The 18,428-nt window shown below is 45.4% G+C and overlaps 1 protein-coding gene across 4 annotated transcripts in view; it reads left to right on the top strand.

Moving 5' to 3' along the window:
• Positions 1–452: 452 nt before the first annotated feature.
• Positions 453–18,428, top strand: part of VPS26C (VPS26 endosomal protein sorting factor C) — a 56,757-nt gene continuing 38,781 nt past the window's right edge. For 2 of the 4 annotated variants that reach the window (XM_082246537.1, XM_082246538.1), the window contains exons 1-2: positions 454–578; positions 17,568–17,711. In XM_082246537.1, the coding sequence (XP_082102663.1) occupies positions 459–578; positions 17,568–17,711 (264 nt within the window). In that variant the 5' untranslated portion in view covers positions 454–458. Of the gene's footprint in view, positions 584–17,567; positions 17,712–18,428 lie in introns of all 4 variants that reach the window. The other 2 variants (XM_082246536.1, XM_082246539.1) reach the window with 2 other exon arrangements.

Genomic DNA, 18,428 nt, shown 5'->3' on the forward strand with positions numbered 1-18,428 from the left:
GGAAGAGGGGGGAAAAAAAAAGCAAAAGCCAGTCTGGGGAATAATAAACGTGCGTCACACGGCCGTTCTCTACGTCAGTCAGCCCTGACCCATCTGAAGGGGGCTCGCTGTGCTTTGTATGCGCTGCCAGTACACAGCCTGCGGGGAGGAAGAGCTCTTTTCCCTCCCCATCATGAAAACACGACAAGCATGGAATATTTTATCACGGGACGGCCATTAGGCCAGCGTGTGGTAATCCCTGTCATGAGTCAGCACGCGGGGCAGCCCCCCTGTTCTCCCGCGCATTTCTAATTTAACTGCGCCACCAGCGCCACGTCACCGCCCACTCCTCGTCGCCGCGGTAACCAGAGTGGGTGGGGACACGCGTTTGGATGTTGGTCAATAAAGCTGGTTGAAAGAAACAACAAAAAAATGGAAACTTGGAAAGGAGTTGGTTGGAGGAGTGATACCACGTGACCATGTGCGCAGCCAGTCATGTGACTTTCTTCTTCCATAGGAAGCACCCTGGTCACAGAGAAGAGATGGGGACTGTGCTGGACATCAAGATCAAGAGGGCTAATAAAGTCTACAGGGAGGGGGTAAGGTGACCACACAGAGGAGGGGCTTGTACTGTACCTGGAGAGGTCACGTGGCCAGCTGAACTGCCACTCAATACATCCCAGGTGCAGCAACATTCAAGTGTTTACCCATCTCCTTCCCAAACCTATACTGACACTGCACTCCTACATGTAAAATATACTCCCAAACATTTTATATATATATATTAGCAGAGATGCTAGAGAATGAAATGGTGGATGTTGCATTTTTTTATGTCACACGGTATTTGCGCAGTCGTTTTTAAAACGCAATTGTTTAGGAAAAAAAAACACTTTCATGAATTAAACAAAACCGCCAATTTTTTTGTATAATGTGAAAGATGATGTTACGCCGAGTAAATAGATGCCTAACATGTCATGCTTCAAAATTGTGTCTGCCCGTGGAATGGCGACACACTACGGTGCTCAAAATTCTCCAAAGGCGACGATTAAAACGTTTAAAGTTTAGAAGTTGTACAGGAGGTCTGGTGCTAGAATTATGAACAACTAGACATTAAGCCCGTTAAATTAACGGGCGCTAGAACATATGTGGTCAAACATTTGTAAAAACAGACTTGTTCCATTTACGCGAGAGCCTCTGTTAGCTCTGCGTCCCTGTTGCCCTAGCAACGTCGAGGACATGCGCAGAGCTGACTGAGCGGCTCTCGCTTATCTCGTTCTTTTTTTCTAACAACGCGAGAGCCGCATGACGTAGCCAGCTCTGCGCATAGCGTCCCTGTTGCCCTAGCAACATCGGGGACCGCCGCAGAGCTGACTGAGCGGCTCTCGCATGACATCGCTCGCCCGCCGCCACTTGTAACACCCGCTGGCGCTTAGCAGTAAGTCCGCGCGAGCGCACACCCACCGCGTGCCCGCGCACACCCGCCGCTTCAACAGTTTCACCCGGTGTTCTATCAGATTTCCCTACCCCACACCCGCCGCTTCAACAGTTTCGCCCGGTGTTCTATCAGATTTCCCTACCCCACACCCGCCGCTTCAACAGTTTCGCCCGGTGTTCTATCAGATTTCCCTACCCCATCAGATTTCCCTATCTACGTCATTTCCGATTGAGATCACTTGTGGATTCGTCATGCAGCAGCTTGTACCTGCGTCACACGTCCTATTGGGAATGCGCAGAATAGGTAGGGAATTATGATAGCATCGTAAGGGGTCAGACAAAAGTCCTAGTGTGCATGCACCAGCGCATGCGCACCAACGGGTCCGGCAGCGGGATCTCTTATAACATACATCCATCCAATCTCCATGGCACACACTGCGCCGACCCGACAATGAGTTGGGGTGTGGGTAGGGAATAGGATTGTCCGATCGGCGCAGTGTGTGCCATGGAGATGGGATGGATGTTTGTTATAAGAGATGGCGCTGCCCGATCCGTTGGTGCTCATGCGCAGTAGGGCTTGTGCCTCAGCCCTTCCGATGTTATCAAAAATCCCTACCTATTCTGCCAATGTTCCCTCTAATTTTTTACTGTGCTGAGCAAGTAAAACATTTTCTGAGCGCAAACCTTTAGACTGAGCAATTGGGGGGGGGGGGGGGCCCGGCCCCCCAATTGCAGAATGCCCACAGCGATGCCCCCAATTGCAGAGTGCCCACAGCGATGCCCCCAATTAATGCAGAGATGCCAGCGTCCCCCCCCCCCCCGTGCACTTACCTCACGGTCACGGCAGCTTCTCATCAGTTCAGTCCCCGGAAGCCGTCTCCTCAGTCCTCCCGGCGCCTCCTCCGCAGAGGGTGGAACTCCGTAGGGTGTCCGTCATCCTGGGTGCCCCGTGCAGGCCCAAACCCTGGCCTCTCCTAAAGGCCGCGGGCCGGCCGCAGTATCCGCACTCCGGGGGGGGGGGTGGCAGTCTCCACAGTTCGGAACGCCACCCCCAGCGCCGGCCTGCCGGCCGCCCAAACTCTCTCTGCGTCCCAACGGCTGTCCTGTGGCACATGCGCAGTAGCGCATTTCCATGGACACAGGGACGGACGCAGAGACACAGGGCATTTATTAATATAGATATAGGCTACTAGACATTAAGCCCATTAAATTAACGGGCGCTAGAACATATTTGGTCAAACATTTGTAAAAACAGACTTGTTCTAGTTAAGCGAGAGCCTCTGTCAGCTCTGCGTCCCTGTTGCCCTAGCAACGTCGGGGACATGCGCAGAGCTGACTGAGCTTATCTCGTTCTTTTTTTCTAACAACGCGAGAGCCGCATGACGTAGCTGACCGAGCGGCTCTCGCGTGACATCGTTCGCCCGCCGCCACTTGTAACGGCCGCTGCCGCTTAGCAGTAAGTCCACGCGAGCGCACACCGGCCGCGTACCCGCGCACACCCGCCGCTTCAACAGTTTTCCCGGTGTCGTGTCGGATAATGCCTCCCGTCGAAGAATGCATCCGACGGACTGACGTCACTCCAGCTGACTGCTTCGATCAGCTGTGCTGGCGGGGAGGACACTGACATGCGCAGTTTGTCGGATGCACTATCCGACGGTAGATAGAGAGCGGAGGGGAGAGAATCTATTGTCAGATTCTGCCTCGCTCTCTGTTCTATCTATGGGGATGGATTGGATTACAGAGTATTCATTCTTATATGAGAAATGGCGGGAATATTGTCTGATTAGAGAACACAAACACAGCTCTTATCGGGGCACATCTGCGCGACCAGCCATAGCCCACCCAATAGAATTTCGATCCTGCTATGACACTGCGCGCATGCACAGATCGTCAGGCAGAATCCGACGATTCTTCCCGCAGTCTCCCGTCGAAGAATGCATCTGACGGACTGCTGAGCGGAGCAGTCAGCTGGAGTGACGTCATGTACCGCGCATGCGCAGTCCGTCAGATGCACTCTTCGATGGGAGGCATTATCTGACGCTACACCGGCTGCCCGAAGTCTCTGCGTTCCAAGTCCCAATGGCTGTCCATGGGGCACATGCGCAGTAGCGCAATCCCACTGACACAGGGACTGGACGCAGAGACACTTGTACTTTATATGTATAGATTTGGGACTTTGAGTGAGACACCAGCAGGTAATGCCCAGCCTCTCCATCCCTGTATCAGAAAAAACTGAAAATTGAAAGAATTAAAAGAGGTGCATGGAAGCCAGCCAGCCCCCAGTCTGATGTACTCATCCTCAAGTCTGATGTACTCACCCTCCAGTCTGCCACCGACCAAGTAGACCTGTCTCTGATATAAATAAAGAACAGGGGTTTAGTTGACACGCATTTGCAAACGCATGTGTAAGCTGCAAGGCCTCTACACGGCACCCTGTGTTACTTGCAGTCCTAACACTGACTATTTTGAGTGTCTCCACAATGGAAGCACATGGCTGCTAATGGATAGATGGGAGACAGGTGGGAAGGAGGCAGCCTAAACCTCCCCCAACCCGTTCCCATCTATGACTGGTCTAATATATCATAGCTCTAATAGCTGTGTTGTAGCGATGGTACAAAACTGAAAAAGACTAGCTGAGAAGCATACATCTCCATCCCCTTGGTGGATACAGTATAAAACACAGATTGGGACTTTATATGAGGCATTGGCCTGTAAAGCACAGCGCCTCCATCCCTAATTTCATAAAATATTCGGGACTTTAAATGAGACACAAGCAGGTCATGCTATTGGTCTCTATCCCTGTATATGAAAAACTGGGGTCAACTCAGACTGCATCCACCAAAAACGCACGAAAATCGGACGGTGGAACTATAAATGAGGCACCAGCCTGTAGGCACAGCGCCTCCATCCCTGGTTACATGAACAATATAAGCTATTTGGGACTTTAAGTGAGACACCAGCAGGTAATGATTAATCCTTTAAATTTTCAGTTTTTCTGGTGCTAGAATTATTGCTCTGGCGTTTCGTGACAATACCTCACGTGTGGTGCAAACACCGTGTAAATATGCATGTGGGAGTAATGCATGCTTTCACCTTTGCCCAAAAGCATGATGGGATGGGAGCCCTTTAACTTTTTTTTTTACACTTCCTTTTTTTTCTTTTTTTAATAACTTTTATGCTATCCCAAGGGATGAACAACATCCCTTGTGACAGCATGGGCCGTGACAGGTCCTCTTTATTGAGTGATTCTATTAGACCCCAAATCCCTCTCCTGGCCCACCATGCAGCCGATCGGACCTAGACCGGTCTGACCGGCTGCATCTCTCTGGTGGCCAGGTAAACAAAGGGGCTGAACCAGAAGTGAGGAATACTCGTCACTCCTGCTTTCCAGGGTTTTCAGAGAGAGGGGAACGATGTCATGCACGGTTACTGTTCCTGTTGTACTGGGCCCGGCCCGGCCCTATCAGCTTAACAGGGGGGCCCAGGCACCTATACACTTAATTTCTGCAAAATAACAAACAGGGCTTTCTAAAGCCCTGTGGGAGCATAAATCTCAATATGATCAGATGCTTTGAAGCTAGAGAAGAGATTTGGTGTCTAATAGACTCCAGATCTCTCCATATTGAGGACCTACCATGTCTCATTCTATTACATGTTCAAAGCCAGTAAAGGGGAAGGGCCAAGAGTGGAGTCAATGGTTGGTCAAAGGGGCCCCAAAAGGTAGGCAGTATGGGGCCCCATGATTTCTAACAGCTGCCCTGCTAATGACACTGGCAAGGAAGGGGTTAACGGTAGGGCGAACAAAGGGTTAAGTGTGTCCCTAGGGGATGCTTTCTAACTGTGTGGAGGATGGACTCACTAGATGAACATAGAGATCTGTGTTCCTGAATAGCAGGAACACAAGATTACATTGTTCATCTCTGACAGAACAGTGGCCTGCCTTGTTTACATTACATCATATGTCATTCTCCCAGTCGCGCGCCAACTAGGGGCTTCGCACCAGTGTAACCTGTAACTGAACACAGATCGGTGTACCAGGCTGCTGCGTGCGGCCCTGGTACCGTGTGATTACTGTGATCAATCACAGTGATCACATGTCGTTTGCAAACAATAGCTTTTATTCATAGCCACTGTGTGCTATTGTGATTATCTCTGTGATTGGTCAAAGTGATTAGATGGTACAGGGACAATCACTGCAAATCTGTACCATGTGATACCTGTGGCCAATCTCAGCTATTGTGAAAAAAAAATTGTATTTAATTTAGAATTTTCCCAAACATTGTGACAAAAAAAATTACAACTTTAAAAAACTTGCTGTGCCTCTTACTAAATACATTGGGTGTTGTCTATCCTGGCATTTTAGAGCATCAAGAAATTAGGCCATCAGTACATCAGGATTAATCAATTTTCAGAGATATATACCAGTTTTTAATATTTATATTTATTTTATACCTAGTTTTTAGATGCTATAACTCTCACACAGATCGTTGGTCCTTTTTTTTTGTTTATTTAGCAAAAAAAAAAAAAACAGTGGTGAATAAATACTACCAAAACGATTGCGGGTGGCCGGTGGCAGTCAGAGCGCTCACCCCCTAGCTGCAGGCGCGCAACCAATGTATACCTACGTCGGTTCGCGCAAGAGGGGGCTGCCTGCCGCAGTAAAACTACGGCGGGCAGTCGTTAATAGGTTAATACAGAGAATGCCTTAAGGTAAAAAAAAAAAATTAGAACCACTTGCCAACCACCCCCTGCATATATACTGCGGCAGGCTAGCTTGGCTGCACGAATCGCCGTACCTGTATTGCGATCTGCGGGAGCACTCCTGCGGCGCGTTCCTGCCCCTACTAACCAACGGGGATGCCGATCCACGGGACCAGCGGCACCGATTGCTGCTGAGCACCCGCGATTGCTCCCCACTGAGAGCGAAGGATGGTCAGCTGTTGGAAACACAGCTGACCATTGTTCTCTCTGAAATGATCACAGAGCGCCTGTGGTCCTTCTATATAGGATCACAGGTCTCTGTGGTCATTTCAAAAGTCCCTCCCCCATACAGTTAGAAAACACTCCCCTAGGCTTACACTTAACCTGTTGTTTATCCCTAGGTTAACCCCTTCCCTGCGAGTGTTATTATTACAGTAACAGTGCATATTTTTAGCACTGATTACTGTAGTAATGTCACTGGTCCCCCCCAAAAGTGTCAAAAATGTCAGTTATGGGTCCGATCTGTCCACCGCAATGTTGCAATCCTGCTAAAAATCGCTGATCGCCGCCTGTACTAGTAAAAAATAAATAAAAATATAAATGACATAAATCTTTCCCGTAGTTTGTAGACACAATAACTTTTGCGCAAACCAATCAAAATACGCTTATTGTGATTTTTTTTTTTTTTTTAAACCGAAAATATGTAGCAGAATACAAATTGGCCTAAAAGGATGTCAAATTTAGATTTTTAATTTTTTTTGGGGAATGTTATATAGCGAAAAGTGAAAAATATTGTTTTTTTTTTTTTTTTTTTTTAGAATTGTCGCTCTTTTTTTGTTTATAGCGCAAAAAATAAAAATCAAATATCACCAAAAGAAATCTCTATTTGTGGGGAAAAAAAGGTCATCAATTTTATTTGGGTACAGCGCCGCACGACCGTGCAATTTTCCGTTAAAGTAACGCGGCGCCGAATTGCAAAAAATGGCCTAGTCATTAAGGGGGCAAATCCTTCTGGTCCAGAACTGGTTATTCAATATCCACTTATATCTAAACAATGTGCAAGCTGTATTCAGAGGTGCTGTGGTGTAGTGTGCTGTTCCCAGTAGACAGGGTGGACTGGAGGGCAGCTGTATAACATCCGGACCTGCTGGAGATGACAACAGGGAGCGACGGCATCAGCAAACTCCAAGAATCCCACCGCCAAATAACCGAAGATGAACATGTCAGGTAGAAAAGGCCGCTCACACAAGTGAATTTTCAAAACCATTTGCTCCGGTGATCCCCCACACACTCCGCCCAGATGACAGTAAAGTGTAAAAAATAAACTTTTGTAAAGTTTTTTTTTTTTTTTTTTAATTTATTTATTTAATTTTTTTTATACCTGCCCATTTTGCTATTATTTTTCAACTTTCGTTACCAGACCAAGTTGTCCAGCAAAACTATCAGTTTGAAGGATGAGACAAACCCTTTAACACTGACAAAGGTGCTTACAATGGTCAGCATTTATTTAAAGCGGAGTTCCACCCTGGAATTTTTTTTTTTTTTTTTTTTTAAATACCCCCGGGACAGTCAGGGCTAGTGCATTCCACAATGGCTAGCCTCTGATCTGTCCCGGGTTGCACTTACCTGTTAGGACAAATACTTACCTTGAAAACGTCTTGTCCAGTGCTGCCATCTCAGATGTGGGCAGCTTGAAGACAGCGAGATCCTCTTCAGCGTCCTCTTCCGCCTTCTTCGTTCCCACGATGCCCTGCGCCGGCCCCGACGTCAGTTCCGGGTCGCGCGCGTCATCCCTCCACAGCTTCTGGGCATGCCCAGAAGCTGTTTAGAAGGGGATGACGCGCGCGCCCCGGAACTGACGTCGGGGCTGGTGTAGGCGCAATGATTCCTGGGAGCGATGACGTTCAGCTCCCAGGAATCATTGCAGAGCCAGGAAGTGACGACGGGCCGCGGCCGAGGAAGAAGGAAGTAAGGTGAGTATATTTTCTTCGCTACGAGGTAAGTAAAAAAAAAAAAAAAAAAAAAAAAATACGATTATCCATTTCTTTTTCAGGTGACCCGGAGCGAGAAGATGGAGGTAAGTATTAAATTAGGGTGGAACTCCACTTTAACTAAAGCATTTATTAGGGTTGCACCGATACTGTTTTTTTTTTTTTTTTAGCAGCGAGTATGATTACCAATATTTTAGGTCTCGCTGACGCCGAGTACCAATACCTTTTGCGTGCGATTTTTAACCCAATCAAGATAAATTGACTCAAATCGCACTGCAAAGAATCTCATGTGATTTGAACAGGAATTGCACCACATTGCATGCAGTTTCTCCCACTGCTGCTGTGTGAAGCAAAGCTGAGATCACTATGACAAGCCTGGGTTCACACAGAAGCGGTGCAGAAAACCGCATGCGATTCGGGCAGCAATCACACTGCATTCCTGTTCAAATTGTATGGGATTCTTTGCGATTTGAGCTCATTAATTTTCTATGGGCTCAAATCGCACCCCAAACGTATCTGTTTCAGGTATCAGAGCATTTTCTTGTTAAAATACTCGGTATCGGCAGTGATACCTATATCAATATCGCTGCAACCATAGTGTTTATCCCAAAAGGAAGAAAGAAACTGATGTAACTGCTTAAAAAGTATCAGCTGGTGTTCTGCTTTACATTTGTTGGTCACTTATCAAAAGTCGATGTAATTCTATTAGTTCGTCCAGCACTACCCTCTCTAGACAATGCTGCTGTCCAAGGGTTACTCTGCAGCTCCTCCATAGATAGAGGAGCCACCCTAAAGCCTGGTACACACTCTTCATTTTTTTTTTTCAGGGTTGAACAAAATAAAAAACTGTGAACTCTGGTTGGAGCCTCTATAGCAGTGATGGCGAACCTTGGCACCCCAGAGGTTTTGGCACTACATTTCCCATGATGCTAATGCACTCTGGGGTGCCAAGGTTCGCCATCACTGCTCTATAGCATGGATCTTCAAACTATGGCCCTCCAGCTGTTGCAGAACTACACGTCCCATGAGGCATTGTAAAACTCTTGACATTCACAGACATGACTAGGCATGATGGGAATTGTAGTTCCTAAATAACTGGAGGGCCATAGTTTGAAGATCCCTGCTCTATAGTACTAACTATGCGAAGTTGTATAGTGATCCCCTCCTGCTGAGCTATTGTGTTCTGACAGAAGGATAACCCCCCCCCCCCCTCACCACCAGGACACTGTGATCGGCACTCTCTGTCAGTGGCTGAAGGCGCTGATCAGGAGTCGTTCAGCTGCTGGCTTCTGTTAGACAGATCGAATCACACACGGGCTGATTGTCGGACGTTTTTTTTTTAATAGGCAAATGTCCCCCAACATTAGGCCCGTGTGTATCGGGCTTTAGGCCAGCCATAGACGGTTTGAATCTCGGCCGGCCGGGTAAGGAGGAAACGGACGAGATTCGAACTTTGTGTGCGCAGGCTGAATGTACCAAGTCGATCGATCAACTTGGGTACAACCAGCCTGCTGGATTCACTTGTGATTATCTCTAGCCACTAGAAATAATCGCTGTCTTCTCCTGGTGGGGATGGCTTCTCTCCTGGGAGAATACAATGGCTCGGCAAGAGGGATTCCCCTGTCAGCACTGCTCGTGTTATGGGGGAATCGTGAAAATTTCTTTTCTGCAACCCGTGGTTGCAGGAAGGAAATTTGCACCTTCTATGACCTGCCTAAAGAATTGTATATGGCCCCTTTCACACATGGTGATCGCTTGTTTGATCAGTTCAGTCACGGTTTTTTCAAAGGAAAAATGGATGAAATTGACATCAGTTTTTCATCAGTTTAGATCCAATTGCTCATCAGTTTTTTACATCCGCTACCAATGCTAAAGCGGATGAAAAAATAGACCGTTTGTCCATTTACATCTGTTCTGTTTTTTTACTGGAACACAAAATAGGGTTTTGATCCATTACATAAAAACGGATGTTGGCGGATGTAAACAGATGTCAATAGATGATCATCCATTTACATCTGTTTTTCCATAGAGATCCATTGATGTCAGTTTTTCGGAAAATATAGAAACTCGAGCTCAGCTGAAATGTCAGCACCACGTCCCTGTTAGAGATACAAGAAGAATATAGAAGGGTGATATAGAAATTGTAAGGGCAGAAGGCTTTTTCTTTTATCATTCTATGCATTATACCTTCTGTGTGCAGCAGCCCCCTAATACTTACCTGAGCCCCATCTCTATCCAGCAATGTGGCAGGAGTGTTTCAGCTGCCCAGGACTCCCCTCCTCATTGGCCGAGACTGCAGCGAGATTAGCTCCTGCTGCTGTCAATCAAAGTCAGTCAGCCAATCAGGAGAGGAAGGGGCGGGTCCGGGGTCACAGCTCTGTGTCTGAATGGGTGCCCCCACAACAAGCTGCTTGCATTAGGTGGAACTCAACAGGAGGGAGGGGCCAGGAGCAAAGAAGAGGGACCAGAGAAGAGGAGAATCCGGGCCACTCGGTGCAAAACCAACTGCACAGAGAAGGTAAGTAGAACATGTTTGTTATTTAGAGACTTTACAATCACTTTTAAGGTGCTGAAAACCTCCTATCAGAATAAAAGTCAAAACATAGAATAGGTAAAAAAAAGGATTTTATTACAAATATAGTATAAAAGACAAAATAGGGGATATGTGTACCTCCTTAAAAGCATGAATCACTTCTACGCATTATGTTCTAACCAAATTACCCCTGAAGGTGTAGAGGTCCTTCCCTATGTATATTCAGTATATAAATGTAGTTATTGTGCATATATTATTACTGTATAAAGAAAACTTTTCACAAAAGGAAAGGATGACTCGTCCCGACGTGTTTCGCCTAGTCAGCTTCTTCAAGGGTTCAGAGGGGTATGGTTAGAGTTACTAGAAAAGATGAAAAGATATATACATAATATACAGCCAGTACAAGTTAATCATTCCATATTTCATATTTAATTGTTTTACTTTAAGTTTTTTTCAAACTGACTTCCAATCGTGAAAAATATTGTCTTTTGAGGATCCAAAAAGTGCCCAGATACTCTCTTCCAACACAGCCAAAAATCTGATGGTGTATAGCAGGGATTTCCAAACTGTGGCCCTCCAGTTGTTCTGGAACTACAATTCCCATCTGCCTAGTCATGTATGTAAATGTCAGTTTTATAATGCCTCATAGGATGTGTAGTTCAGCAACAGCTGCAGGGCCGTAGTTTTGGGAATCCCTGGTATATGGAAAAAGATGGACATGCAGGCCAGGGAAATAGATGAAAAATGGAATAACAGGCTGTATTTGTGAAAGGGAACTTAGCCAGATCACCGGGGGAAATAATGTAAAAAAAAAAAAATGCCACCTGTAAGGAATGGTAAGCTGCATTATATCATTTTTTTTTTTTTTTGATCATGGATATATCCAAAGACAGGAAAGCAGTAAGGAGAGAAATAAGGAAGCTGCTGTTGTGATTTTTTTTTAAATATAGGAGGATGTGGAAAGATCACATTGAGCCTCATTTATCAACATGACTCACATAAGAAGTGCCTGCATTGCTCAGCAACTGTAACCCACATGTGAACCTGAGCGGGAAGATGACAGCTGGAGATTGAAAGTTTGATTTTTATTGGTGGATGAGAGATAATACAGACAGTTTTTGCCTGACAACTGCTGGTAACACAGGTTGTACAGAATTCTCATCTTCCCTCTCCCTACACAATGTTGGAGTTCTATTTTGCACAAAAAAAAGGATTGTAAAAAGTACAATTGGATGAAAGTGTAAAAACAGGCAGATATAAAAAACAAAACAGTGCAGTTGTATATTAGTGTAAACAAATTCTGTATATACCGGAGAGCAGATGCCGCTGTCCTCTCTCGGCTGGAAGACACAGTGGGGGTTAATTTACTAAGGCCCATTTTACACGGGCGGTGCGCCCGGCGGACTCCGTTTTTCTCAGTGGGGATCAATCCGCCGATCCCTGCTGAGCAGGCGGATGACAGCTCCGCCTCCGCTTACTTTGCAGAGACGGAGCTGTCAGATCCCTGCTCTCCTCTATGGGAGTTTGGATGAAAACGGACCGCCTGTCCGTTTTCATCTAATCCGATCCTCCAGACAGATGGAAAATAGGATTTCCATCTGTCTGGATTTCACGGACAGGATCGGATCAGATAGCAGCAGGTGTCAGTGGACATATCTCCGCTGACATCTGCTGCTCCATAGGGCTGCATGGGGCATCCGATCAGGTCCGCCTGGAAAACTAACAGGCAGACTGGATCTGAAAGCCCGTGTGATAGGGGCCTAACACTGGAGTGTGAAAAATGTTGTGCAGCTGTGCATGGTAGCCAATCAGCTTCTAACTTCAGCTTGTTCAGTTTAAACAGAAAAAAAAAAAAAAACATGGAAGGTTTCTATGCAGTGCTGCACCAGATTTTGCACTCTCCAGTTTTACATAGTTAGTGAGGTTGAAAAAAGACATGAGTCCATCCAGTTCAACCTATGATGTGTGTGTTTGCTTTTAACCGTACATTGTATACCCCTGTATGTTGTGGTCTCTAAGGTGCCCATCTAATAGTTTTTTGAAACGATCGATGCTCCCTGCTGATACGACTGCTTGTGAAAGAGAATTCCACATCCTTACCGCTCTTACAGTGAAGAACGCCTTACGCATTTTAAGGTTAAACCGCCTTTCCTCTAGTTTTAGTGAGTGGCCACATGTCTTATTGTATTCCCTTACTCTGAATAGTTTGTTCCTTATGCTAGGGTCGCCAGTACAATATTTGTACATTGATATCATATCCCCCCTCAATCGTTTCTCCTCCAGAGAGAATAGGTTCAGTGCTTGTAGTCTTTCCTCATAGCTGATGTCCTCCATTCCCCTAATTATTTTTGTTGCCCTTCTCTGGACTCTTTCCAATTCCAGCACATCCTTCCTGAGGACCGGTGCCCAGAACTGGACAGCATACTCCAGATGTGGCCGGACCAGAGTCTTGTAGAGTGGGAGAATAATCTCTTTATTTCTGTAGTGAATCCCCTTTTTTATACATCCCAGTATTCTGTTGGCTTTGCTTGCAGCGGCTTGGCATTGCATGCCACTGCCAAGCCTGTTGTCTACCAGTACCCCCAAGTCTTTTTCCATCCTAGACTCACCCAGAGGTTCCCCCCCTAGTGAGTAGCCTGCTTTCTGGTTTCTGGCCCCCAAGTGCATTACTTTACATTTTTTAACATTAAACCTCATCTGCCATGTAGTTGCCCACCCCGTTATTTTGTTCAGGTCTGCTTGTAAGGTTTCCACATCCCGCATAGAAGATATTGGCATGCTTAGTTTAGTATCATCCGCAAATACTGAGATTGTACTAGATATCCCCTCCTCTAGATCATTTATGAATAAATTAAACAGGATTGGTCCCAGGACAGAACCCTGGGGGACCCCACTTTCCACACCCACCCAATCCGAGTACTCCCCATTAATCATCACCCTCTGGACTTTCCCCTGGAGCCAGTTCTCTATCCAGGTACTCACCTTGTGCTCTATACCTACCTTCCTTAGTTTGTACAGTAAGCGTTTGTGGGGAACGGTGTCAAAGGCCTTTGTGAAGTCCAGGTACACCACATCCACAGGCTTTCCTTTATCTAGGTGGCAGCTCACTTCATCGTAGAAGGTAAGTAGATGGGTTTGGCAAGAACGATTTTTCATAAATCCATGCTGTTTACTACTAATAATACTGTTTTCATTACTAAAGTCTTGTATGTGGTCCCTTATCATCCCCTCCAAAATCTTGCAGACTACAGATGTTAGGCTGACCGGCCTATAGTTACCCGGGATACACCTCAGCCCCTTTTTAAATATTGGTACCACGTTGGCTTTTTTCCAATCAGCTGGCACCATACCTGTCTGTAAACTATCCTTAAAGATCAAGAATAATGGTCTGGCAATCACCTGGCTGAGATCTTTAAGAACCCTCGGGTGCAAGCCATCTGGTCCCGGGGATTTATTTATGTTAAGTTTCTCTAGTTTAGTTCCAAGTCTATCTTCTGTTAGCCATGGCGTCACTTCCTGAGGTGGGTTGTTTAGTTTGGCCTTACAAGCTAGGTTCGTGTAGCCCTCCGATTCTTTTGTGAAGACTGAAGAGAAGAAATTATTTAACACTTCCGCCTTTTCTCTGTCCTCAGTGGCCATATTTCTTTTGTCATCTTTTATGGGGCCAATGTGTTCTGACCTCGCTTTGTTACTGTTTATATACTTAAAGAATTTCTTGGGGTTCTTTTTACTCTCTTCCGCTATATGTCTCTCGTGTTCTATTTTAGCCGCCCTGATTTCATCTTTACATTTCTTATTACACTCTTTGTAGTGCTTAAATGCTGCCAATGACCCCTCAGTCTTGTATTTTTTGAAGGCCTTTTCTTTAGCACTAATATGCATTTTTATGTTGGAGTTTAGCCACCCAGGGTTTAATTTTGCTCTTTTAAATTTATTTCCCTTTGGAATGCACTGGTCAATCCCCTTGTTAAGTATGCTTTTGAAGCACTCCCATTTTCCCTCTGTGTTCTTTGTTCCCAGGGTTCTATCCCAATTGATATTTTCTAGCAGCGAGCGCAGTTTTGGGAAATTGGCTCTTTTGAAATTCAGCGTCCTTATATTACCCCTCTGCTTCCTATAACTGTAATTAATACTGAAACTTATTGACCTATGGTCACTGTTTCCTAAGTTGCCCCGTATTTCTATATCCGTGAGCAGGTCTGTATTGTTAGTAATCAGTAGGTCAAGTACCGCATTGTTTCTTGTCGATGCATTCACCATCTGACCCATGAAATTATCCTGCAAAATATTTAGGAACTGCCTAGCCTTGGCTGAGTGTGCTGTTCCTTCTGCCCAGTCTATATCTGGATAATTAAAGTCCCCCATTATAATGACATTTCCCATCCTTGCTGCCAATCCTATCTGTAAAATGAGGTCCGCCTCCCCCTCCTCCCTCTGGTTGGGGGGCCTATAGAATACGCCCAATATTACCTTCCCCACCGTGCCTTCCCTTTGAAGCTCTACCCATAGGGATTCTGCCTCGTCCTTAGCTCCATTATTAATATCATCCCTCATATTTACCTGTATACTGTTCTTAATATACAGACATACCCCTCCCCCTTTTTTACCTTCTCTATCTCTGCGATAAAGGGAATACCCCTGAATGGTCGCCATCCAGTCATGAGAGCTGTCGAACCAAGTCTCAGTTATCCCCACAAAATCTAAGTCCTCCTCAAACATCAGCAGCTCCAGCTCTACCATCTTGTTGGCCAGACTTCTGGCATTGGTATACAAACCTCTTAATTTTGATCGGTTACATATATCCTCATTTGATGTTTTTAGGCTGCTCTCTTGATTTTTCCCCATACCCATCCTGGGTATAGGAGCTCCGAACACACTACCGCTAATGCCCCCATTTCTGCCCTCTGAAACTTGCTTTCCACTGGCTAATTCTACATCTGTACCCTCCCCCCCATCACCTAGTTTAAAAGCCCCATCACCTAGTTTAGTATATAAACCCCACTGTGTAGTGCCATTAGTGCCATTCCTATATTGTAGGTTACAGTGTCTCAGAGGGTTGTCTCTGCATAACACTGTAGAGAGAACTCTACGATTGGAGGAGAGGCAGGTCACATGACTTTGACAGTTCAAGGCTCTCTTCTCAAATCAGTTTTTTTTTCTTTTTATTCCTTCATTCAATAATTATTTGAAATGGAGTCCCAAAGCAAGCAGAGCATAATGCAGATTTTGAAGCAATCCACTCTCCTTTTAAAATTTGCTGGTATTTTGTTTTTTTCCATAACAGCTATATGGCTATGATAAGGCAGTACTACTGCTTTATAAGGTTTACCTGCAGCTTCTTCAATTACATAAATTTGTCTTCATATCCGCTTCCTATTATCTTCTGTACAGGGCACTTGAGAGAAAGAGAGCAGCACAAAGGGCCAATCCGTGTTTGTTGCAGTACACACATACCGACTGGAGGACTGCATAGAGTAATCATTAGAGAGATGCTGCTGCTCATTTATTGTCCAATGAGCAGGCTGTGTGTGTGTGTGTTTGACCATACCGTGCAAACCATTGGCTGTCAAGGATCTGACCATGTTGACAGATGGGGTGTCTAGAACATAAAATGTAAAGGGGTGGTTAATAAAACTTTGTATTTATCCTCTTCCCTTCCTATACCCTTCCCTCCCCCAACTTTAATGCCATGACTTATTAAAAAAACTGAGCAACTTTTCAATGCCTCATACTCCGTTACTGCAATTGCTTATCCAGTCCTGGACTGGAAGGATTTGCACCCTTAATGACCAGGCCATTTTTTTGCGATTCGGCACTGCGTTACTTTAACGGAAAATTGCGCGGTCGTGCGATGCTGTACCCAAATAAAATTGATGTCCTTTTTTTTCCCACAAATAGAGCTTTCTTTTGGTGGTATTTGATCACCTCAATTTTTATTTTTTGCATTATAAACAAAAAAAAAAGGGACAATTCTGTAAAAAAAAAAAATCACATTCTGTCATATAACATTCCCAAAAAAAAAATTAAAAATCCAAATTTTTCATCCTTTCAGGCCAATTTGTATTCTGCTACATATTTTTGGTAAAAGAAATCGCAATAAGCGTATTTTGATTGGTTTTCACAAAAGTTATCGTGCCTACAAACTAGGGGAAAGATTAATGTCATTTTTATTTATTTTTTACTAGTAATGACGATGTGCGATTTTTTTAGAGGGACTGCGACATTGCAGCGGACAGATCGGACCCCTTACTGACATTTTTGACACTTTTAGGGGGACCAGTGACATTACTACAGTAATCAGTGCTGAAAATTATGCACTGCTACTGTAATAATGACACTGGCAGGGAAGGGGTTAACCTAGGGGTGATCAAAGGGCTAGGTGTGAGCCTAGGGGAGTGATTTCTAACTGGGGGGGGGGAGGGGCTTGTAAAATGACCATGGAGACCTGTAATCCTATATAGAAGGATCACAGGAGCTCTGTGATCATTTCAGAGAGAAGAACGGTCGGCTGTGTTTACAACAGCTGGCCGTTCTCTCTCAGTGGGGAGCGATCGCGGGTGCCCGGCACAATCGCAGCCGCCGGTTTGGTGCATCGGCTTCCCCACTGCCTAGTAGGGGTGGGAGCGCGCCGGCTGCGGTGCATGCTCGCTCCTCAGCACCACGTGGGCGACAGAGGTAGGGCTACAACGTTTCACACAGCTGAGCCAGCCTGCCACTGTAAACCTGCGGCGGTCGGTCGGTTAAGTACATACAAATTCTTTAATAAACAACTATTGATATAAAAAAAAAAAACTTTTTTTATTTAATTGCTTGCCTAGAGTTTTGGAAAAGAAAAAAAAAAATATGACCAACACTTCTCTGTGCTGCCCAGTTCTCATTTCATTGTACAGTGTGTGGAAATGGCTGACCATTCTCTGCTCTTTCTATAGGAAGTCTTATCGGGAGTCGTGGTGATAATGAGTAAGGACACGGTTCAGCATCAAGGCATCACCCTAACAATGGAGGGGTCTGTTAATCTGCAGCTTAGTGCAAAGAGCGTTGGTGTTTTTGAGGCCTTCTACAATTCAGTGAAGGTAAGTTTACTATAGCAGTATGTTATGCTCCATTTCCCTTCACACAGGGTCCTCTCCACCTCTTGGGTACTGGGCAGTCCTCAATAATACATCTGTGTATGTTGAAAAAAGTGAAAAGATAGCACTGAACACATAGGATTGCCTCCCGGTCATTGCTATCTTAAAGTGGTTGTAAAGACACAAGGTTTTTTTACCTTCATGCATTCTGTGAATGAAGGTAAAAAAAACCTGTATGCAGCAGCCTCTCTATCATTCACCTGAGCCCCCTCTCGATTCAGCAATGTCCAGGAGAGCCTTGCCCCTCGGGGACTCGCACTCTTGATTAGCTTTTGGTAGCAGCGGGAGCCAAATTACAGCCATTGAACCAATCAAGAGACTGAGGGGGCGGGTGAATGGACACACAGAGCCACGTCTCTGGAGCGTGTCTGCTTGGGTGCCCCCCAGAGCAAGCTGCTGGCAGGAGGGAGGAGCCAGGAGCACTGACATGGAACCCGAGGAGAGGAGGATATGGGCCGCTTTGTGCAAAACCACTGCACAGAGCAGGTAAGTATAACATGTTTGTTCTTAAAAAACAAAAAAAATAAAACAAGGCGTTAATATCCCTTTAAAGTATTGATGTTAATGTAAAAATTCTGGTTCCAAGGCAGGCAGCTTCTACATCCCAGAGGATATCTATGGTCTCCTTTTCTTATAGCATAATGTAACAAAAATGGAAAT

This window comes from Pelophylax lessonae (genome assembly GCF_965119305.1).
Source record: "Pelophylax lessonae genome assembly, chromosome: 2".
NCBI lineage: Eukaryota > Metazoa > Chordata > Amphibia > Anura > Ranidae > Pelophylax > Pelophylax lessonae.